This window comes from Pleurodeles waltl, chromosome 1_1 (assembly GCF_031143425.1).
Source record: "Pleurodeles waltl isolate 20211129_DDA chromosome 1_1, aPleWal1.hap1.20221129, whole genome shotgun sequence".
Lineage (NCBI taxonomy): Eukaryota > Metazoa > Chordata > Amphibia > Caudata > Salamandridae > Pleurodeles > Pleurodeles waltl.
This window is the reverse complement of record NC_090436.1, coordinates 242208275-242232772: the sequence shown is the minus strand read 5'-3', so window position 1 is coordinate 242232772 and position 24498 is coordinate 242208275. Positions and strand designations below refer to the sequence as shown.

General features: G+C 49.4%; 1 protein-coding gene across 1 annotated transcript in view; it reads left to right on the top strand.

Annotated features, from left to right (window-relative positions):
- The window catches only part of LOC138283501 (complement component C6-like), a 662914-nt gene that overhangs the window by 128592 nt on the left and 509824 nt on the right, over nt 1–24498 (top strand). The window contains exon 3 of the mRNA XM_069221442.1: nt 16060–16216. Within this exon, the coding sequence (XP_069077543.1) occupies nt 16060–16216 (157 nt within the window). The remainder of the gene's footprint in view (nt 1–16059; nt 16217–24498) is intronic.

Genomic DNA, 24498 nt, shown 5'->3' with positions numbered 1-24498 from the left:
TCTCTCTTTTATAACAGCCATCTGGACAGTAGTCAGAATTAGTTCTGTGGGTGCAAAACCCTGTTCATCGTTGGAATATAAATGTGATTTGTATGCTATGAGTACTGTTTCACCTTCATTGAATGTTATATAGCTGAACCCGACTCCGCCAGGAATTACCCTGATGACTAAGTTTGTTCTGTTGTCACATGTGTGTAAGTGTTTAGCTTCAAGCATGTCTTGTTGCAATGCTCTAAGAATGCATGTATGTTCAAGTGTCCAATGTTTGCTTGAAAAGTCTGGACGTATTAAGTCATAGAGTGGTTTTATGCATTGTGCTTAGTCTGGAATGTAAATTCTGCCAAAGTTGAAAAAGCCCAACTATGACTGTATCTTTTTCATGGTGTTACGAGGTTGTACCTGTGCGCACTTTTTTAGAAAGTGGGGTACCAAACTCTTTTCCTCATCTGATAACTCATATGCCAAAAATAGAACACAGAGACTTTTTTGTTGTTGTCTTGAAATTAAATTTGTAGTCCAAGTCGGCAAATCCCACAACAATATGGTTCACCCATTTTAGGTGTGTTCTGAGGTCATCATCTGTGTGGTAGATATAATCTACATAGGACAATGCCTCGGGGACAATATCATGTAATAGTGATGTTACACGGGCTGAGAACAATCCTGGACTGTTCTTATATCCTTGAGGGAGTCGGCAAAATTTCCTTTAAGAGGCAAGTGCACTGAAGGCTCTCAAATCCTAACTTTCAGGAGCTAGGTTTTGGCACAAAAAACCATTGGAGATATCCAAGGTTGCTTTGTATTTTTTGCATGCTAAGGCCTTCATTATGAATTCAGCGGTCTATTTCCCAGACAGCCGAAGTCACGTCCGTCACTTGACCGCCAGTCTTGGCGGTCTTTAGACCGCCATGTTATAGTTGCTGCCCGCTCTCCGCCGATATGTGGCGGGAAAGCAGCCAACAGCCATAATGGTGCTCGGCAGTCTAGCGGAGCCTGCTCCGTCACCACCGCCATGTCTCCACAACACTGCCTGCCGTATTAGAACATTGTAGACAGGTGGCGGTGTTGCGTTGGCGGGGCCCTGGCGGCGGAGCAGGCTCCATGGACCCCGTTCTTTCCCAGACAACCACCAGGTAAGGTGATCGACTGACAGGGGAGGAGGGGGATGTTGAGTGTTGTGTGTCTGAATGGGGGAGTGTGTTTGTGAATGGAGGGGGGAGCAGGGGGTGTTGTGGGTGTTTGTGTGCGTGTGTGTACAAGTGTCTATGTGCCTGTGTGAATGCGTGTATGCAGGGGGTGGGGGGCGCGTCCTGGTCATGTGTGCATTTGTGTGTGAATGAGTGAGTGTGGATGTGTGCGTGGATGTATGTATGTGTGGTGTGTGCATGCGTGGATGGGGATGGGGGTACAGTACGGGGATGGGGAGGGGGCATCGCTGCTTGGGGGGTTGGTGGCTTCTGATGGGGTCAGGGTGGGGGGGTTCTGACATGGAGAGGGGGGAGTTGGGAATCCCGTAGTGGCGATAGGAATGAGTATTCCTGTCACCAGAATCCTTACCGTCAGTGATTTCGTGGCAGGGCTGCCGCCACGGAATCCCTGACAGTAAGGATATTCAAAATACCACATACGATGTTAGATGGACCACCGGGTTGAAGGTGGACAACCTTCAGCCAAGCTGTTCTACCCCCTTGACGGTACAGGTGGTGAACTGGCTGAAATGCAGCCAGTTCACTACCCTTGTCATAAACTGGCGGTCCGGCCCCGCCACTCTGTCAGGGGCCTGGCCGCCACTGCATGCGTCGCAGACTAGGACCACCAGGGCCATAATGACCCCCTAAATTATGAATAAGTGCTGTACTGTGTGCATTTGTGTTGCAAATGTGCGTGTATGACTGTTAAGGTGTCTGTAGTCTAAGACTATTCTGTATGGATGGTGTGGCTTAGCTACCAGAAACAAAGGGTTACTCATTGGTGATACGCAGGATTCAACTAATCCCTGGTATTCGATTTGTGAGAGCATTTCTCTCACTGGTGCTTTAACTTCATGTTTAATGGGATGGGAAATTGTGGTTGGACCGGTTGTGTTGACTTAATTGGTATAACATGGTGGAGAGAATCTCTATCCCACCCTATGTGGTTGCAGTACAGCACCGGAGCCTGCGATAATGCCCAATCTACATCATAAGCTTCTTTTAGCACATCTGGAATGAGGACTGAGAAAAATGGCAAAAAGACATCTTCCCCTTGAGGGAGATTACAGACAAATTCAGGTGGCCAATCTTTTTCTGCAAGGAGGGTATCATAACTAAGGCCCTCATAACAACCCTGGCGGTCGGTGTTAAAGTGGCGGTAATTCCGCCAACAGGACAGCAGTAAAAAAAATGGGATCACAACCATGGCGGAAACCGCCAACACATACAGACACTTTAATACTCCAATCGCCACGGCAGTAGCAACAAACACTGTGGCGGTAACCGCCAACAGACAGGCGGAAGTCAATCTACCGCCCACCCCATCACAACCCGCCCATCCGCCAGCTTTCTGGGGCGGTACCAACGCCATAAAAAGCACGACGGAAACAGTACCCAGAAGGGGAACCACTCATCTCACAACACTCAACGAAGAACTATGACGCCATGGAGCCCGAGGTGCAGGTCCTCCCCATGCTGGTCTACCTCCTCATCTACCAGGAGTACGAACAGCGGTGGTGACGACCACAGTGAGTACTACATCTAGTACACAGGGGAGGAGGGGAGGAAAAAAGAGAGTGACACCCACAATCAACACGCAACACCCCCACCCTCACCCAAAACACCATACACACAAACACATGCAACATTACATATACACCCCATAACCCCCTGGAAGAACGCAAGGACAAAAGGAATCGAGTCAAATCAGTGATATTTTAGAAATAGTCAGATATAAGTAAGAATTTTAAAAACAGTGGGCCTTATTTATACTTTTTGGTGCAAAACTGCACTAAGGCAGTTTTACCCCAAAAAGTTTTGCACCGGCTTGCACCATTTTTTTGCACCAGCTGGGCACCATATTTATGGAATGGTGCAAGCCGGTGCAAAGGGTAGGCTAGCTTAAAAAAAAATGGCGTTAGGCAGTTTTGAGTCAAAATAAATGATTATGACCAGATTAGCATCATTTTTTGACGCTAAGGGACATATTTATACTCTGTTTACACTGAATTAGCGTAATTTTGTTTTTACTCTAATTCAGTGCAAAACTAACTCCATATTTATACTTTGGTGCTAGACCCGTCTAGCACCAAATTTATGGAGTTAAAGTCATTTTTTGGAAGTGGAAACCTACCTTGCCTTAATGAGATGCAAGGTAGGCGTTCCCGTGCAAAAAAATGACTCTATGGCCTTAACACCATATTTATACTCCCATGTAAAAATGGTGCAAGGGAGGGAGGAGGGGTCAAAAAATGGTGCAAAGCTTGCTTTGCCCCATTTTTTAAGACCAGGGTCAGGGCAGGCGTTAGGGGACCTGTGGCCCTATTTCCATGGTGGAACACCATAGAATAAGCCCAGAGGGGCCCTCCCTAGGCCCTAGGGGCACCCCCACCCACACTAGAGGGACTGCGAGGATGGGGGACCCCATCCCAGGTAAGTACAGGTAAGTGCATTTTATTTTTTTAAGTGCCATAAGGGGCCCTGAAATGGGCCCCCATACATGGCACAGGGTGCAATGGCCATGCCCAGGGGACCCCTGTCCTCTGTGCTGGCCACTGGGGTAGTAGGCATGACTCCTGCCTTTTCTAAGGCAAGAGTCATGTGGCATGGTAGGTTTAGCACCATAAAATGACGCTAATCTGGTTAGAGTCATTTTTTTTTACTCTAACCTGCCTAAAGCCATTTTTTGGTGCTAAACCCTCTTCTTCTATACTGCCAGCCCCACCCGACTAAAGTCATTTTTTTAAACTCTAGCCTACCCTGTGCACCGACTTGCACCATTCCATAAATATGGTGCCCGGCTGGTGCACAGAAATGGTGCAAGCCGGTGCTAAACTTTTTGGTGCAAAACTGAGTTAGTGCAGTTTTGCAGCAAAAAGTATAAATAAGGGCCAATATTTTGTAAGTTTGCGCCACTTTTGCGTCATAAAATGACGTTAATGCGGTGCAAAAAAAGTTTAAATCAGGGCCATGGTGCTAGATGGGTCTAGCACCAAAGTATAAATATGGAGTTAGTTTTGCACCGAATTAGAGTAAAAAAAAAATGACACTAATTCGGTGCAAACAGAGTATAAATATGTTGCAGAGTATAAATATGCCCCTAAATATGGCGTTAAGGCCATAGAGTCATTTTTTGCACGGGAACGCCTACCTTGCATTTCATTAAGGCAAAGTAGGTCTCCACTTTCAAAAAATGACTTTAACTCCATAAATTTGGTGCTAGAGGGGTCTAGCACCAAAGTATAAATATGGAGTTAGTTTTGCACCGAATTAGAGTTAAAAAAAATGACACTAATTCAGTGCAAACAGAGTATAAATATGCCCCAGTATTTACAAAAATATACAATATGTACATAAGGCGGGGGCACCTCAGCCGGAAGATGGAATAACGCCACTGCTCCTGGAGGGGGCTCCATGCCCACAGCAATGTCCTGGGGAGTGCAAAGCCACAGTCTCTCTAGTGGGTGGTTTGCCCACTGCTTGGTCCTGGGGAGTGCAAGGCCACAGTCTCTTAAGTGGGTGGTTTGCCCACTGCTTGGTCCTGGGGAGTGCAAGGCCACAGTCTCTCAAATGGGTGGTTTGTCCTCTGCTTAGTCCTGGGGAGTGCAAAGCCACAGTCTCTCAAGTGGGTGGTTTGATCACTGCTTGGTCCTGGGGAGTGCAAGGCCACAGTCTCTCTAGTGGGTGGTTTTCCCACTGCTTGGTCCTGGGGAGCACAAAGCCACAGCCTCTCAAGTGGTTGGCTTGCCCACTGCTTGGTCCTGGGGAGTGCAAAGCCACAGTCTCTCAAGTGAGTGGCTTCTTCCACTAATTCTGGAGGGGGCTTTGTGTCCAGTGTGCCTCATCCTGCCAAGGATAGGGTAAATGGTTGCTTTGATCCACTGGTTCTGGAGGGGGCTTTGTGCCCAGTGTGCTTCATCCTTCTGAGGATAGGGTGAGTGGATGCCTTTCTCCACTGGTTCTGCAGGGGGCTTTGTGCCCAGTGTGCTTCATCCTTCCAAAGATAGGGTGAGTGGATGCCTTTCTCCACTGGTTCTGGAGGGGACTTTGTGCCCAGTGTTGCAACACTGGCGGCGTGGCTGTTCACAGTAGCTCACCTGGGTGTCTGAGGCATGAGATTTGCAGGGACCAGGTTACATGATAGTCCATGGAGGTAGGGCTAGACTTCATCTGGCGGTGGCTACGGCTGCAAACTGGTGGTAGTACCGGTGCTGGTGGGGGTGCTGCAAAGTGGTGGACGGAGGCTCAAGCCCTTCTCCTGCAGCCTCGGACTGCTGCCCACTGGGGCTGCTGCTGCTGGTAGTGGTGCTACTGTCAGCGGTGCAGGTGGTGGTGCTTGCGGCAGTGCTAGCAGCGGTGCTGGCCGTGGTGCAGGTGCCAGTGCTGCCAGTGGTGGAAGGAGGCTACAGCCCTTCTCCTGCAGCCTCGGACGGCTGCCCACTGGGGCTGCTGCTGGCAGCAGTGGTGCTTGTGGCGGTGCAGGTGGTGGTGCTTGTGGCAGTGCTAGCGGCAGGGCTGCTGGCGGTGCTGGCCGCGGTGTAGGTGGCAGTCCTGGTGGTTGTGCTGGTAGCCACCAGGCCTTCACCTGCAGCCTCGGATGGCTGGAGTGCCTTGCCTGGTGTTTTCTGCCCCTTCCTCACCTTGGCAGATGGTGGTGTGACCTTGGGTCTGGCAGCTGGAGTATTTGAGGTGGCCTTGCTGGGTGTGTTGAGGCTCCTTCCCCTTGCTGGATGCTGTCCCCCTCTTCACCTTGCCAGGTTGGCTTTGGCCTTGGTAGGGATTGGTGGCACACTGGCTGGCCCAACGGGTGACTCCTTTGAGCCTCCGATAGCTGCAGGAGCCACAGCGGACGTCGACTTGGTGGCTGAGGTGTTGGGCTGGGTTCTGGCCATCCAAGCCCGAGGGGAAGGACGGGGGGAGGGGTAGGGAAGAGGTCAATGTTTGCCAGGAAAAGCTTCTTACGAACACTGGGGGGGGAAGAGGGAGAGGGTTTGGGAGTAGAAGAAGAGGGAGTGGTTGTAGGAGGTGTCTGTCTGCTGAGTTTGGGTGCAGGTGCATGGTCTGGATGCTGTTGGGAGGTGGATGGCTGTTGGGTGGGTAGGTGCTTGGGGTGCTTGCATTTGTGTACTTTGGGAAGAGGGGTCACAGACACACTGGGAGAGGACACAGGACATGTGCATGGATGTGGGGGTGGTGACTGTCAGTGAGGGGTGTGTTGTGATGGGCGTGCTGGTGATGGAGGTAGTGGATGAGGATGTAGTGCATGCAGGTGTGAGTGGAGATGCTACTGGGAGGGAGGTGGATGACGAGGAGTAGGGGACACAGTGGAGGCAGTAGATGTTGGTGTGTCTGCAAGGGGATGGTGGTTGTGTGAGTGCGTGTGAGATGAAGTGTGGTGCTAGTGTTTGCCTGAGCCACTTTTGTGTGTTGATTTGTGTGAATGCTGGTCTGAAGGTGTGCTTTAGATAGGGTGGGATTGAGGGGATTGGGACTGGGTAGAGGAAGTTGGAGGGGGGAGGCTAGAGACAAGGACAATGGCTGCCATCAGTGCGGAGGCCGGAGCCTGAAATGCTCTCTGTTGGGCCACCACACCAGAGTGAATGCTTTCCAGGTATGCATTTGTTTGTTGCAAATGCCTCTCGACACCCTGAATGGCATTCAGAATGGTTGACTGCCCAACAGTGAGGGATCTCAGGAGGTCAATAGCCTCCTCGCTGAGGGCAGCAGGGGTGACTGGGGCAGGGCCTGAGGTGCCTGGGGCGAAGGAGATGCCCACCCTCCTGTGTGAGCAGGCACGGGAAACATACTGTGGGGCTGCTGGGAGGGCAGTGCTGGTAGGGGGGTTGGTGGCTGTACCTGTTGTTGGGGTGGGCACAGAGGTTTCTGCCACCGCCAGGGAGCTTCCATCGGAGGTGGAGTCGCTGTCTGTGGTGTCTCCTTCTGTCCTCTTCGTAGTGCTCCCCTTGCCCACCGTTGCACTGGTGCCCTCAGCATCGGTGGATTCAGCCTCCTGGCCCATGTGGGATGCAGCTCCCTCCATCGCTGGTGCCTCTGCTCCTCCGCTAGGTGATGCTAATGCACACAAGGACAGGGTGACAAAACAAAAAGGGGGGGAGACAGGATACACTTTGTCAATGCCAGCAACACCACTACAGTTGGCGTACACAACACACAGGGAGCAGCCCTATGTACTAGGCCATGCATTACCAGTTACTAAGATAGTCACCAGCCCATGGGGTACAATGCCTAACGCCATTAGCTGCACACCTGAAACCCACAGGACCCTGCCCAGTAGTAGATTCCCACTAATACTATTGGGGTTGGAGTGCTTCAGAGCCTGCCTAACAAGGGACCTACCTTGCCATGTTCGCCCTGGCCTAGGGGCACCCACAGCCCACATCCCCCACCCAGGTAACCCTTAACGTGCACACAGTCATGATTCTAAATCTGTACTCACCCCCTTGTGGCTGCTGTGATGCCTTCAAGCACCCATCCAACTCCGGATAGGACACCACCAGGATGCGGAACATCAGGGGGCTCAGGGTACGAAAGGGCACCCCTTCCTCGTTGGGAGGCCAGCCCCAGCTGGGCCTCTGCCATCTTCTTTGCCCAGCAGCGCAGGTCCTCCCACCGTTTGCGGCAGTGGGTGCTCCACCTGTCAAAGACCCCCTTGGCGATGGCACGCCAAATACCCTTTTTCTGATGGGCTTTGACCTGCATGGAAAAGACAGCAGAAAAGGGAATTAGTTAACCTTCCAGACCTTCACACTCATGGCCCACCAGATCCCTCCCATCCCCTGACGCACATACATTGACCACCATACATGCAGCACTCTGGCCAGGTCACCTCAGCCCCCTCTTCATGTGGTTTACACACACAGCAATCTATACATTCATGGCCCACGCATCATGCCCACAGTGTACTCACCTGTTTGTCTGGAGGACCGTATAGTAACATGTACTGGGGAAGAACCCCATCCACCAGTTTCTCCAAATCCTCCGCAGTGAAGGCAGGGGCCATTTCCCCAGACACATGAGCCATTGTCGCTTCCAGACACAGGTCACAGTAGCACTTGCAGTGTAGGTCCTCTCCTATTGAAGGTCAGGTAGAAAGAAAGTGAATAGCTAGAAAATGGTGGTCACGTCCACGGCGATGCATACCGTCACCGCTGGCGTACATCGCCATTGGCTCCTGGAACCCATAGGGCCAATGATAACCAATGGGAGGTCGACGACTGCCTACCGCAACGGCGCACAACGCCAGCAGAATTACCTCATTTCCACTTGTCCCTCCTCACAGGTCAGGCAGCCGCCATTTCCGGGGGGCACAGGCCATGGCACCTGCGTCACAGCAGACATTGGCACAGCAACTGACTCTCGGATTCACATACAGGTTCAGTAAAGGAAAAGATGCATCATTATTTCAATTGATGTGTGAATACGACCCTCTCCTCACCGTTTTCCTCCATAGGCTTCAACCGCTGAGGATGAATATGAAATGGCGACATCCTCCGGTGTACAGACCCCTGGTGGACCTTGCGACAATGGAGGACAGACATATTATACTAACATACAGACTTGATCGGGCCACAATCCAAGAACTGTGTGCCCAATTGGAGCCAGACCTGATTTCAGCTATCCGCCAGCCCACAGGTATCCCCCCTCTAGTGCAGGTCCTGTCAGTGCTCCATTTCCTGGCAAGTGGTTCCTTCCAAACAACAGTGGCCATGGCATCAGGGATGTCTCAGCCAGTGTTCTCTAACGTGTTGACCAGAGTGTTGTCTGCCCTGCTGAAACACATGCGCAGCTACATCGTATTCCCCCAGGTGGAGGATTTGGCCACAGTGAAAGCTGACTTTTATGCCCTGGGACATATCCCCAACATCATTGGTGCCGTTGATGGTACACATGTCGCATTTGTCTCCCCCCCCCCGGAGAAATTACCAAGTGTTCAGGAATAGAAAAAGCTATCACTCTATGAATGTGCAGATGGTGTGTTTGGCGGACCAGTACATCTCCCATGTGAATGCCAAGTATCCTGGCTCTGTGCATGATGCCTTCATCTTGAGGAATAGCAGCATCCCATAGGTGATGGGCCAACTCCAGAGGCACCGGGTGTGGTTAATAGGTGAGCCCAATGTCCCTACCCTGTATAAGTTGGTGTGTGGGTATGGGGTTGTCCCTAAGGGTTAGTGTGTGTATAACAGGTATCCCTCAATATTTGCAGGTGACTCTGGTTACCCCAACCTCTCATGGCTACTGACCCCAGTGAGTAATGCCAGGACAAGGGCAGAGGAACGTTACAATGAGGCACATGGGTGAACAAGGAGGATAATTGAAAGAACCTTCGGCCTCCTGAAGGCCAGGTTCCGGTTCCTCCATCTGACAGGTGGATTCCTGTACTACTCACCCAAGAAGGTGTGCCAGATCATTGTTGCATGTTTCATGTTGCACAACCTGGCCTTGAGACGCCAAGTGCCTTTTCTGCAGCAGGATGAGCCTGGAGATGGTCTTGTGGCAGCGGTGGAGCCTATGGACAGTGAGGAATCGGAGGCAGAAGAAGAAGATGTGGACAACGGAAGTAATATAATACAGCAGTACTTTCAGTGAGACACAGGTAAGACACTGTAACTTCTCTTTACATTTCAGTTTTCTGTTAGATATTGTACATAGCAGCCTGATTTCCCTATGTCTATGGCCACTTACTGCACCCTTTGGCATCTCTATTTTCAGATATCTGTGCCCCACTCTGGCTCCTGGTATGCTTACTGCTGCCCACTAAAGGTCATACCAATGTAATATTACTGTACATATGACTTGCAATGTTCTCAGAATGTTGTACTAATACATATTTAAATCATTTGACAGACTCAACATTTGTATTTGTTCCAAGGGTGTTGTTTATTTAAGTGCTCATACGTAGAGGGGGATGTGCAGTGGGCTGGGGTGATGGTGGTGGAATGTCCAGTTATAGTCCAGTCTCTTGGTATCACAGGTGCATTGTCCAATGGGGCTTAGGAAGGCGAGCAATGGCAGTTCAAGGTGGACAGAGTGACAAAGTGGGACAGAAGGGTGACAATCAGAAGAGTCCTATTTCCTGGCGGGGGTCTTGGCAATGTTTTCTGGCTTCTGCCTGGATCACAGGGACTGTTTGCAGGGTGGTTCTCCTTCTGCTGGGGGTGGGGTGCTGGTGGCCTGTGGTCCTGTGGCAGGACCTCCTGTCCACTAGCGCCGGCAGAGGTGGAGGGCTGTTCCTCGGTGTGGCTAGTGTCAGGGGCCCATTGTTGTGCCACTGCCTCCCTCATGGTCTTGCCCATGTCAGCCAGCACCCCTGCAATGGTGACCAGGAATGTGTAGATGTTTTTGAGGTCCTCTCTGATCCCCAGGTACTGTTCTTCCTGCAGCAGCTGAGTCTCCTGCAACTTGTACAGTATCTGGCCCATGGCCTCCTGGGAATGGTGGTATGCTCCCAGGATGTTGGTGAGTGCCTTCTGGATAGTCGGTTCCCTGGGCCTGTCCTCCCCCTGTCGCACAGCAGTCCTCCCAGTTTCCTTGTATCCTGGGCTTCTGTCCCCTGAACCGTGTGCCCACTGCCACTGACCCTAGGTCCCTGATCGTCCTTGTTTGTGGGGTTGTCTGTGGCCCATGTAGTGGTGGACACACTGCTTATTGATGTGTCCTGGGGACAGTGGCATGGGCCCGCTGGGTGGGTGCTGTGCTGGTGTTTCCTGAGGGGGCAGGGTCTGTGGTGGGTTGGGACTGTGGCAGGGTAACTGACTGTCCAGAGGTCCCTGATGGGTCAGGTTGGTCATCATGATCCTGGCATGCAGAGCTGCTGTAATCACTGTGGGCCTCATCTGGCGGGGGGATTGGATGTTGCTGGCAACTACTCTCCGGTGACGTTGAGTAGGGGTGCTGTGGGGATGAAAATGCAGTGTTCTGGTATCTGGTGTTCTATCTTGTGCATGGTTGTGTTTCTCTGTATGGTTGGGATTACCCTGTCAGCTTTGCCTTGTGTGCTTGGTGATTTTGTGGGCTAGGTGATTCTCTCTAATGGGCATGCTGTGGTGATGGGTGTCCATGCAGGTCTGTGATGGGCGTTCATAGATTGGTGTTACATGCAGGGCTTGGTTTTGTGATGGGTGGGTTGTGATAGAGGGGTACATGTGAGGTGGTGGATGGATGGGGGTGTGGGTACGGGTAGGAGTTTGTGATGGCATAAAGGTAGGTTGGGCGATATAGTAGTAAAGATTTTACTTAACAGAGTACGAGGCCCTCAGGATGCATTATTGCCAACACTTGCTCCTTCCATGTTGTTAGTTGTGGGGGAGGAGGTGGGGTTCCACCGCCAGTCCTCTGTACAGCTGTACCTGGTGTCTTGCAACCACAGAACGCACCTTCCCCCGTAGGTCATTCCACTTCTTCCTGATGTCGTCACTTGTTCTACGGTGCTGTCCCACGACGTTGACCCTGTCCACGATTCTCCACCATAGCTCCATCTTCCTAGCAATGGAAGTCTGCTGCACCTATGATCCGAATAGCTGTGGCTCTACCCGGATGATTTCCTCCGCCATGACCCTTAACTCCTCCTCTGAAAACATGGGGTGCCATGGATGTGGTTTGAGTGATATGTGTGAGGATGTGTGGGGTGATGTGTTGTGGTGTGTGCTGTGAGGTGCGTGGATGGTGTGGGGGTGATGGTGTTCCGTGGCTCAGATTGAGTGGGTGCTCCTGGCTTGTGTCTCTCTGTGTTGGCAATCTTTTGTTTCACTGAAAAGGTTGTGGGTAATGTGGGTGTGTGTTTTATATTGGATTGGGTGTGTGGGTCTGGTGTGTGTATGTGTGTCAGGTGTGTGTAGTTTGAATTGTCCAATGTGGGGTAGTTTTGTAAGTGTGTGTGTATTTTGAGCGCGGCGGTGTGTACCGCCAGTGGTTTACCGCGGTTGAAAGACCACTGCGGTGATTCGTGGGTCCTGATATTGTGGACGTATTCCTGTTGGCGTAACAGTGTGGATTTTGGTTCCGTCAATTTATCATTGACCTTTGGTCTGGCGGTCTTGTGTGGGTGTCTGTATAGTGGCGGATTTCTCAGTGTGGGTCATAATACCCGTAGCAGAATACCGTCGCAGTCACGGTATGTTGGCGGCCGTCAGCATGGTGGTAGGCGGCATTTACCGCCAGGGTTGTAATGAGGGCCTAAGTTTTAATCTTCCCCAAAATATAATTTTAACTCTGCACTCTATTTGTATTATCACTTTTTAAACCCTGTTGAGTGGGAAGACATACCTTTCCACAGTTTTGACTTCAAGAAGGTATCAAGTTGGTGTCACATCCAGAAGCTCTTCAAGATTCCAGCAAACTATTGTGACCTTTGATCAGTATCTAGCAGAGTCACTGCCTACATCCTGTTCTTTAGTAAAGTTCTCAACATGTGTGGCATTTTTTGCCGAATAGCTGCAACCTTTTTCTTTTAATAATGGGGATTCTGTTGAGGAAGTTTCTATTGCTTTTTTATGGAAACTTCAGATGAGCGTTGTGACTCCTTTCTCAATTTCACATACTTGTTTGGGTGTTCTGACCTCTTTCCTCTCGTACTGTGTTTGACAAGTGAGTCCTGACAGGAATGAGATTGGCGGGTGTCAGTATATTGGTATGTATTGGGAGTTTTTAAAGTGTCCTTATTTTTAAGAATATAGCATTTCTCAAAGGTCTCACACCGTGGAGATTCTCCTCTTTGTTTTTGATGATCTTTATTTTGTTTTTGTTTATCTCAGCGTTTTTTTTAATCTCCTTGTGCTTGTTTGGTAGAATCCTTATTAGATTTACCTTGTAATTGTGGTTTACCCATTCTGGCTCCCAGACTATCCCTACCTATACTAGTTTAGGCTTGGGCGATAATCTTAGGCAGCTCATTTTCTTATTCTTGTTGAGCAATGTCCCGGAGCCCCTGACATACTGCCAATGCTACCTGTTAAGCAGCTACCTTTTAAGTGTGGCAAAATTGTTCATCAGTTGCATCCCCAAGCCCAGGGCTGCCCTGTATTTGTCATGAATCTGTTTTAACACTGCCGGACGATTCAGAAGTGTTGGTGTACTGTGTGCAGTAGTGTAAAGTGCAGCAAACGTTGCACTCCAAGTGGCCCAGTTGCCCAGTTAGGGAACTATCATAAAGGGTAAGCACATTGTGAGAATTATATGTTTGTCTTGATGTCCTGTATGGGGAAACACTGCCTCCAGTGTGCTTATTTTTTGGGCTAACCAAAATGGAATTTCTTCACGTTTGGTGGGTACCTTACCCATTATTGAATGCACAGTCACAGGCCTTATCCCTCCTGTAGCCAAATATGGTCATGCTGGGGCAGTGTCTAAAGCCTGCATTATGAATTGTATTAAGCGTCTATATATTTCTACTAAATAATTTTATAAGGGGCTTACGTCCACTACTTGTAAGTTTCCCATATTAGGGTGCGGTGTATATATGGCCTATTCTGGCCATGTTAAACCATCATCACTAAAAGGACCTAGTCTAACATTTGATGGAACATGTGGTAGGGGGCCATCAAGCCAATTTTGGTGTTTTTTAAAAGATAGTGGTATTTCTAAATATACATATGGTCTATTTCGTGCAGGTGTATTGCTGTTGTGTAATTGTGAAATGTATGTGTGTGTTCCATCTACTGCTGGAAAGACGACCCAGGAATAGAAAATGTCAGTTCTGTATGTATTGTGTGCCTCAACCACAAACTTAACTTCCCCACCATCAGCACTGATTTATTCAGAGTTGTGTGAGAGGTTGTCTCATGTTTGCTACAATTTCTACCATTTGAGGGTCCACTATATTTAAAAACTCTTAGTTCAGGAATAGAAACACCAATATGGGGAAATCCTTTTTTAAGGTTCAGGCCTAAACAACCTACATCCTAAAATAGGTACTACATATTTAACTGAGGAGGATATTCCGTAATACCACATACATCTCCCTATAAGGTGATTAGATTGCCTTTAGCATATAAAGAGATAGAGATACTTGGGAGAGCTGCAAAGATAGTGTCTAACAGACGGTGGTGACATGTCATATGACACTCATCATGGGAATGAGACTGCTGGTTTTGGGTGGCAGCACCACCATGTGGGGGGGCACTGAATGAAAACCCTCACCATTGGGCAGCAGTCAGCATAACCATTTCAGCTAGCTAGCAGCGTCTGTCCCAAACTTAGAAAGTAAAGGTGATTTGTTGCAGGCTGGCGCATGACACTCAGACTCCTCAGAGAAGTTGTGGTGGAACAGATCTTACCCCTTTCTCTCAGTTACACAAGTCTCATACATGCAAAGACAAATAGAAGCAGGACTTGGTTTGATGTTTTAATGAAGCAACTGCTTTCTATGTAAAAAGGCATGAAATGTGATTTTTAGAAAGATGAAACACAACACAAATATTATTGTGACCAGAAACGTAAAACAGATTAAAAGTTCCAACATCCTGTCCCACTAGTGATTCTAATATCCCTACCTGTGCTACTAAAAATCTACGTGGGAGCGATAGCAGTGTTAGCCGTAGTCTGCCTATACTAGTCTCTTCAAGAAAGCCCCATGCCCATACCTGAATAATAAGCAGGGGTTTGCCTGTGGTCTGCTGGCAGTGCTCCCAAGTGGATGGAGCGAAGAGGTCAAGTTCAGCAGAGCTGTGACAACATGGCTGGAATGTCCCCTCTAACCTGGTTTGTGGCAGCGTGTTGCTTCATAACAAACTGTGTTGTTGTTCTAAGAACTGCCATAATGAGATAATGTGTCTTTTCTGAGCAAGGTAGACATACTCTTGGACAGACAATACTTGGTAAAGTCTGATGTACAGCCTTGGGCAGAGCACAAGATGAAATGTTGTGCAAAAGAATTAATAAAATTCTGCATGGAAGGGCAGCTGATAAAATAATAAAACAACTCAACTAAAATGAAGCCATGCTGAAATAATGAAAGGATTAAAAGAAATGAACTAAATAAATGGCCATGGGCCGCAGGCCTAGAGCTAAAATGAGGTGTGCCAGAACAAAAGTGCTAAAATAACCTCAGGACATGGCTTTCCATTGCATTGTGTTTACATACCCCTCCGCAAAACTCTAAATCAGGCCCTTTGGCTGGAAGCCAGTGTCTTAAATAACATCTCAGTGGAATTGAACCCTTGCGAATTACTTAATGTCTGTTCAGCTTCATATGCCATACTAGATGTAAGATAATGTCCACGCTTTTACTGTCATCCAGTCACGCAGGAGAGTCTGCATTTGAAAGAACCACTTAACATAAAGGCAGCGAGCAATTTGTAGCGGAGGGAAAATTGAAGGGCAGAGGACAGGCAGGAAAAAATGCAGACCCGCTTCCGACCTGCCTGCTAGTGCCAGCAGTAAATATATTTCTCCTCAATGCAAACTCATTGTGTATGGAGAATGCGTCGAGTTGAAGTTTCTTGGAAAGATAAAAACTCTCGGTTGCCTACGCTCCAGGTACGTACGCTTTGTTCCGATAATTGCACACACATAATAAGCGGCTCATTTCCTGACATCCTTAGGCACAGTTCTTAAAGAAGTCACGATTGCTATACCATTTGTAACCTAAATCTTTCTTGTGCAGGTGTAAACGTGTGGGCATTTAAGCAACACAGTGAAGAATTATTAAGCCAAATCTTTAGTTATATATCAAAGAGACGTGATGATAAATCTAACCCAGTAGTGTTTTCCTTATCCAAGAATGATTTTAATGGCTTGCAGTTAAATATTGCAGATCTATTTTACCAAATGATTATTTCCCATTCATTCTGTACAGCTGAAATTGTGAAAATGTCTCGTGTTTCTCATCGGTGTTATTTTTCCTATTCAGGCAAATCCGATTTGACGATTATTACCGGAAGAACTTCTGTGATCAGTTGTGCGTCAAGCAAGAGTGGCGGGCATGCAACGAGCAATCGTGCCCCATCAACTGTCTTCTTGGAGACTTTGGGGTGTGGTCAGGGTGCGACCCCTGTGTAAAAAAACAAGTAAGATTCTTAGGAACGCATGATTATAGGAAGTTGATGAGCAATGCGGTTACCTGGTTTCATGACCATGATATCTACAAATCAAATCATTTAATTAATTTCTAATTCATAGAAAGTAAAAATGTTCTTGAATTTTCAAATACGTTTTATGGGTTATTGTTGAACTTTTGCTTATGCAGGGTCATCCCCAGTCCTTTTGCCTCCTGCCTCCTATTTTTTTCTGACCTGTTGCTGTTGGCTTTTGAACTCTGAGCACTTTACCACTGCTAACCAGTGCCAAAGTGCATATGCTCTCTGTGTAAATTGTATGTAATTGGTTTATCCATGATTGGCATATTTGTTTTACTGTTAAGTCCCTAGTAAAGTGCACTAGAGGTGCCTAGGGCCTGTAAATCAAATGTTACTAGTGGGCCTGCAGCACTGGTTGTGCCACCCACATAAGTAACCCTGCAATCATGTCTCAGACCTGCCACTGCAGTGTCTGTGTGTGTATTTTTACACTGTAAATTCGACTTGGCAAGTGTACCCACTTGCCAGGCCTAATCCTTCCCCTTTCTTACATGTAAGGCACCCCTAAGGTAGGCCCTAGGTAGCCCCAAGGGCAGGGTGCAGTGTTTGGTTAAGGTAGGACATATAGTAATGTGGTTTATATGTCTTGACAGTGAAATATTGTTAAATTTGTTTTTCACTGTTGCAAGGACTGTCTCTCTCATAGGATAATATGGGGGCTACCTTTAAATATGATTAAAGCGTAGATTCCCCTAGAGAGTAGATGGACATGTGGAGTTTGGGGTCCCTGAACTCACAATTTAAAAATACATCTTTTAGTAAAGTTGATTTTAAGATTGTGCGTTTCAAAATGCCACTTTTAGAAAGTGAGCATTTTCTTGCTTAAACCATTCTGTGACTCTGCCGTGTTTGTGGATTCCCTGTCTGGGTCAGTTTGACAGTTGGGTTGTTTTTCACCTCACACCAGACAGTGACACAAAGGGGGCTGGGGTGTAACCTGCATTTCCTGATTAGCCATCTCTGCTAGGAGGGAGGGGTGGAGTGGTCACTCTCATCTGAAAGGACTGTGCCTGCCTCTGACAATGCCGGCTCCAACCCCCTGCTGTGTGTCTGATGACTTGCCTGGGCAAGGCAGGATTTCCCAAGTAGGTGTGAGTCCCCTTTGAAGAAAGGTGACTTCAAAGACTAAAATGGGTATAAGAAGGGCACCCAAATCTACAGACTTGAGAAACACTTCTGGAACCAAGAGGAACCTCTGCCTGGAGAAGAGCTGATAGCTGAGGAAGACGTGCTGCCCTGCCTGTGACTGTGCTTTGTGGAGCTTTCCTGCAGTGCTGCTTCTGCCAGAGTAAGAGGGCAAAGACTGGACTTTGTGTGCCTTCCATCTTGTGAAGAAATCTCCAAGGGCTTGAGTTAGAGCTTGCCTCCTGTTGTTTGAAGTCTCAGGGACAGCAAAGACTTCTCTCTGCCAGCACCTGGAGTCTCTGGAGAGACTCCTGCTCTGACAAGTGGTGCCCTATCCAGTCCCTGGGCCCTTGAAAGGAAAGCTGGTGGAAATCCAAGGAAATCGACTTCGGACGACTCCGGACCAACGCCGCTGCTGAATCCGGTAACGCCGCCTGCACCTGATGCCGTGACCTTCGCTGGAACGCGACACTCTTCGCAGGCCCGTCGCCGCAGCAGCCCCACTGAAGTCCGCGACTCCGTGGAAGTCGCCGCACCACGTCGTGACCGACGCCGCTCGAAGTGCACGGATTCAACGTTTCGCACAGACGCCGTGATCCCCGACTTCGCGCATCGGCTTGTTTTAACTCTTCACCAAAGGTACTGTACTTGGGGGTCTACACGACTCCGTGTCCGGCGCCGCTGGTGTCGGCTTGTTGGGAACCACTCCGTCACGACGCCGTGTTAACATCTCTTTGAAGCATTTTTGTTTCTAAGCGCTATTTTTGAGTTTAATCTTTAAAAATTCATAACTTGACTTGTGTATGTCGGATTTTTGTCGTTTTGGTCTTGTTTTGTTTAGATAAATATTTCCTATTTTTCTAAACTGGTGTTGTGTCATTTTGTAGTGTTTTCATGAAGTTACTGTGTGTGTTGGTACAAATACTTTACACCTAGCTCTCTGAAGTTAAGCCTACTGCTCTGCCAAGCTACCAAGGGGGTAAGCAGGGGTTAGCTGAGGGTGATTCTCTTTTACCCTGACTAGAGTGAGGGTCCTTGCTTGAACAGGGGGTAACCTGACTGTCAACCAAAGACCCCATTTCTAACATTGGTGATCAGCGGTTGGGATTTGGACTTGTGTTTGTACTTGACATACAGTAATTAAGTGTACACTACTGTTTGAGTTCAGACCACTACGTGACCACATACTACTTGTTTGGTGATCTTGTGCTTTTTCTTTTAAGGACTCTTTTTATTCTACTTCCATGATTTTGCTGATCCCTTGACTGATTCTTTTTACTTCATTGGGAACTTACTTTCTGCCTTTGGAACTTTGCACTTGTGACCATCATGTCTCAATCTGGAGATGCAACAGCTGGAGCTGTGTTTGAAATGGAGAAACTGAAGGAGTACTCAGTTGCTCAATTGAAACAGTTCCTTAAAGATCTTGACTGTCCCACTGAGAGCTCCACCAGGGAGGGGGAGCTGCAAAAGGCACAGAGGGCCTGGGTGACAATCAAGAAGGCTGGTGGGCACACAGAGGAGGAGAATGTGGGTGGGGAAGTGCAGAGGATACACAGTGGTGTAGTGGAGGTACTTGTTACGCCTGGGGGGAGGGTCCCCGGGAGAGGTAGCAGGATGTCATCCAAGGGTCTGACTCCTGAAGAGTTACAGGACAGACAGGCAGAGAGGGCTCGCCGGTTCAAGGAGTTGAGGATGCAAAGGGAGAAGGAGTTGGAAGAAAGGAGGAGGGACTTAGAGATCAAAAAGAGGATTTGGGCTTATGAGCTCAAAATGAAGGAGCTGGAAGTCATGAGGGCTGAATCCAGCTGGAATGGTGGCAGCAACAATTTTTTATCTAGTGCTGCTGAAGAAGTGCACATGCCCAGAGATGTGGTGCCCTACTTGAAGGAGGGAGTTAACACACACCAGGATGTTCAGGGATATGAGGTAGCTCCAGTGATGCACAGGGTCCCTGAGGTGGATTGGGGAACTGGCATGGGGAGTCATATTCCTACTGGTGGGAGGGACACTCTACTGACTCTAGGTGAGAGTGACAGGGAGAGGGGTTCCCCCCAGGTAGAGGTCCTGGTTATGGAGTGTGAAGACATCCCAGAAGAGTGTGGGTTGAGTGTCAGGGACAGTCAGGTACTGTCTCACCAGTCTCAGGAGGGTGATGTGGAGTGGTTGTTCAAAGCAGAGTCACTGGATGGTTGGGTGAAGGGTACTTTGGTTAATTCATGTGAGGGGCTGAGTGATGTAATTGCTGGAGAGCATATGTCTAGTCCTTATTTTCCAGAGCTATGCCAACACCAGGTGGAGTGTGAGTTCTCTGACCCCAGGGAGCTTGCAATGGAGGCAGACTTCTGGGTGAGTACCAGAGAGTCTGAAGAGGCATTTGGGGGTGCTCCTGAGAGGAGTGGTCTAGGTAGTTCCCAACCAGGTGAGGTAGGGAAGGATTGTAGTGTCCCAGGTAGGTCCCAGTGTAGTGGGATGGGTGAGGGACCCCATGTCCAGTCTCAGAGGAGAGGGGATGGGTTGAGGCCCAAGGTGCCCGAGATCCGGTCCCAGGTCCTGGAGGGTTCCATGAGGGAACACCAGGAGGGGAGCCTAGCCTGTACCATAGGGCCATCTGTTGAGGGAGACCCCACAGTGTCAGGAGAACTTGGGGGGGCGGCTGTAGCCAGCGTCCCACCAGTTCTGGTGTCTGGCAGTACCACTCCTAGTGTGGGGGTGCAGAAGTCCAGACAGAGGGTTGAGAGGAGGTTGCGGACCCCAGTGGAGAACCTGGAGGGTCAGGGGTCAGCTCTGAGAGCAGAGCCCCCCAGGAATGACCTTGGTAAGACCATTTCTGGGTTGGGGGGAATCCAGACTCTGTCAGATGGGCAGAGGTCAGGAGACCTGCGCCAGCCAGACTCTTGTGTGGCCCTTGGGGACAGTGTGTCCCTTGAGGGGGGTAAGTGTTCCCCCCTGGAAGTACTGGTGTGCCAGGCAATGGTTCAACCGCAGGGTGGTGACTCTGGGTTGAATGATCAGGTTCAGGGGGTAAACTCTGACCTGATGTGGGGTAAGTGTGCTCCCAAGGAAGTCCTGGTGCGCCAGGCAGTGGTTCAACCGCAGGGTGGTGACCCTGGGTTGGATGACCAGGTTCAGAGGGTAAACTCTGACCTGGTGGGGGGTAGGTATGCCCCCCAGGAAGTCCTGGGTTGCCAGGCAGTGGTCCAGTCTGTGGGTACAGACCCTGGACTAGAGGATCAGGTGCAGGGGGTAAACCCTGACCTGAAGGGGTGGGCGGTTTGCCCAATCACCCCCCCTGGTGTGATTTCAAGGGGTACTCTCCCTGAGGGGGGGGTGCAGAACCCTGAGAGTAGGGACAGGGGAGAAAGAGCCTCACCCCTGGCCCCAGTGCAATCTAAGGGTACAGACCCTGGATTGGAAGGCCAGGTTCAGGGTGTCCCCCCTGACCTGGAGGAAGGGTCTACTGCTAACAGTGCCCATCCCATGTTGTCTTCTGAGGGGGCCTCTCCTAGTTGGGGGGTGCAGGACCCCAGAAGGGAGGGCAGGGGGAGGGAAGCCTCACCCCTGGCCCTGGTCCAACCTGAAGGTACAGACCTCAGGTTGGCGGACCAGTTGCAGGTTAACAGCCCTGCACTGGTGGAAGAATTGTGCAGGACTGCTTCTAAAAGCACCCTGACAGTTTTTGACTCTGGGGGTGCCGCTTCTGCAGGGAGGGTACAGAGCCCCAGAGGGGAGGACCAGGGTCAGGTTGTCATCCCTGACCTGGTGGAAGAGAGAGTTGTCAAAGTGTGCCAGGCACCTGGGGCTACCGCCCCCCACTCTCCGCAGTCACAGTGGTTGGAGAGGCCTGAGGTCGGGCTCTCATCCCTGACAGTTGTCTGGGACCACCGTGGCATGCTGTCCTGGTGGACAGAGCTGCCCCTGGGGGGGGAACGAGAGTCACACCCCAGGGGTGGAGTGGGCAACACCACTGTGTTGGCCCTGGTGGTACTATCTGCCCATTGCAATACATCTGTGAGCAAAGTAAAGTTAGGTGCTGCACAGATGGTGTCTGTAGATGTGGAGAAGGGTTCCCCATGGGTTAGCTTAGTGGGCCCTGAGAGTATGGACAGAGGGATCCAACTGGAGTCAGGAAGGCGTAGAACTGGAACATGCCCCTGCTGTTGTGGGCCTGGGTCCTTGTTCTATCGCCCCAATCAGGGAAGTACATCAAGGTATTGATTGTTCTCCCCTGGTTTTAGGCTGGTAGGGGGTCGTGTTGGACTTTTGCTTATGCAGGGTCACCCCCAGTCTTTTTGCCTCCTGCCTCCTATTTTTTTCTGACCTGTTGCTGTTGGCTTTTGAACTCTGAGCACTTTACCACTGCTAACCAGTGCCAAAGTGCATATGCTCTCTGTGTAAATTGTATGTAATTGGTTTATCCATGATTGGCATATTTGTTTTACTGTTAAGTCCCTAGTAAAGTGCACTAGAGGTGCCTAGGGCCTGTAAATCAAATGTTACTAGTGGGCCTGCAGCACTGGTTGTGCCACCCACATAAGTAACCCTGTAATCATGTCTCAGACCTGCCACTGCAGTGTCTGTGTGTGTATTTTTACACTGTAAATTCGACTTGGCAAGTGTACCCACTTGCCAGGCCTAATCCTTCCCTTTTCTTACATGTAAGGCACCCCTAAGGTAGGCCCTAGGTAGCCCCAAGGGCAGGGTGCAGTGTATGGTTAAGGTAGGACATATAGTAATGTGGTTTATATGTCCTGACAGTGAAATATTGTTAAATTCGTTTTTCACTGTTGCAAGGACTGTCTCTCTCATAGGATAATATGGGGGCTACCTTTAAATATGATTAAAGCATAGATTCCCCTAGAGAGTAGATGGACATGTGGAGTTTGGGGTCCCTGAACTCACAATTTAAAAATACATCTTTTAGTAAAGTTGATTTTAAGATTGTGCGTTTGAAAATGCCACTTTTAGAAAGTGAGCATTTTCTTGCTTAAACCATTCTGTGACTCTGCCGTGTTTGTGGATTCCCTGTCTGGGTCAGTTTGACAGTTGGGTTGTTTTTCACCTCACACCAGACAGTGACACAAAGGGGGCTGGGGTGTAACCTGCATTTCCTGATTAGCCATCTCTGCTAGGAGGGAGGGGTGGAGTGGTCACTCTCATCTGAAAGGACTGTGCCTGCCTCTGACAATGCCGGCTCCAACCCCCTGCTGTGTGTCTGAGGCCTTGCCTGGGCAAGGCAGGATTTCCCAAGTAGGTGTGAGTCCCCTTTGAAGAAAGGTGACTTCAAAGACTAAAATGGGTATAAGAAGGGCACCCAAATCTACAGACTTGAGAAACACTTCTGGAACCAAGAGGAACCTCTGCCTGGAGAAGAGCTGATAGCTGAGGAAGACGTTCTGCCCTGCCTGTGACTGTGCTTTGTGGAGCTTTCCTGCAGTGCTGCTTCTGCCAGAGTAAGAGGGCAAAGACTGGACTTTGTGTGCCTTCCATCTTGTGAAGAAATCTCCAAGGGCTTGAGTTAGAGCTTGCCTCCTGTTGTTTGAAGTCTCAGGGACAGCAAAGACTTCTCTCTGCCAGCACCTGGAGTCTCTGGAGAGACTCCTGCTCTGACAAGTGGTGCCCTATCCAGTCCCTGGGCCCTTGAAAGGAAAGCTGGTGGAAATCCAAGGAAATCGACTTCGGACGACTCCGGACCAACGCCGCTGCTGAATCCGGTAACGCCGCCTGCACCTGATGCCGTGACCTTCGCTGGAACGCGACACTCTTCGCAGGCCCGTCGCCGCAGCAGCCCCACTGAAGTCCGCGACTCCGTGGAAGTCGCCGCACCACGTCGTGACCGACGCCGCTCGAAGTGCACGGATTCAACGTTTCGCACAGACGCCGTGATCCCCGACTTCGCGCATCGGCTTGTTTTAACTCTTCACCAAAGGTACTGTACTTGGGGGTCTACACGACTCCGTGTCCGGCGCCGCTGGTGTCGGCTTGTTGGGAACCACTCCGTCACGACGCCGTGTTAACATCTCTTTGAAGCATTTTTGTTTCTAAGCGCTATTTTTGAGTTTAATCTTTAAAAATTCATAACTTGACTTGTGTATGTCGGATTTTTGTCGTTTTGGTCTTGTTTTGTTTAGATAAATATTTCCTATTTTTCTAAACTGGTGTTGTGTCATTTTGTAGTGTTTTCATGAAGTTACTGTGTGTGTTGGTACAAATACTTTACACCTAGCTCTCTGAAGTTAAGCCTACTGCTCTGCCAAGCTACCAAGGGGGTAAGCAGGGGTTAGCTGAGGGTGATTCTCTTTTACCCTGACTAGAGTGAGGGTCCTTGCTTGAACAGGGGGTAACCTGACTGTCAACCAAAGACCCCATTTCTAACATTGGTGATCAGCGGTTGGGATTTGGACTTGTGTTTGTACTTGACATACAGTAATTAAGTGTACACTACTGTTTGAGTTCAGACCACTACGTGACCACATACTACTTGTTTGGTGATCTTGTGCTTTTTCTTTTAAGGACTCTTTTTATTCTACTTCCATGATTTTGCTGATCCCTTGACTGATTCTTTTTACTTCATTGGGAACTTACTTTCTGCCTTTGGAACTTTGCACTTGTGACCATCATGTCTCAATCTGGAGATGCAACAGCTGGAGCTGTGTTTGAAATGGAGAAACTGAAGGAGTACTCAGTTGCTCAATTGAAACAGTTCCTTAAAGATCTTGACTGTCCCACTGAGAGCTCCACCAGGGAGGGGGAGCTGCAAAAGGCACAGAGGGCCTGGGTGACAATCAAGAAGGCTGGTGGGCACACAGAGGAGGAGAATGTGGGTGGGGAAGTGCAGAGGATACACAGTGGTGTAGTGGAGGTACTTGTTACGCCTGGGGGGAGGGTCCCCGGGAGAGGTAGCAGGATGTCATCCAAGGGTCTGACTCCTGAAGAGTTACAGGACAGACAGGCAGAGAGGGCTCGCCGGTTCAAGGAGTTGAGGATGCAAAGGGAGAAGGAGTTGGAAGAAAGGAGGAGGGACTTAGAGATCAAAAAGAGGATTTGGGCTTATGAGCTCAAAATGAAGGAGCTGGAAGTCATGAGGG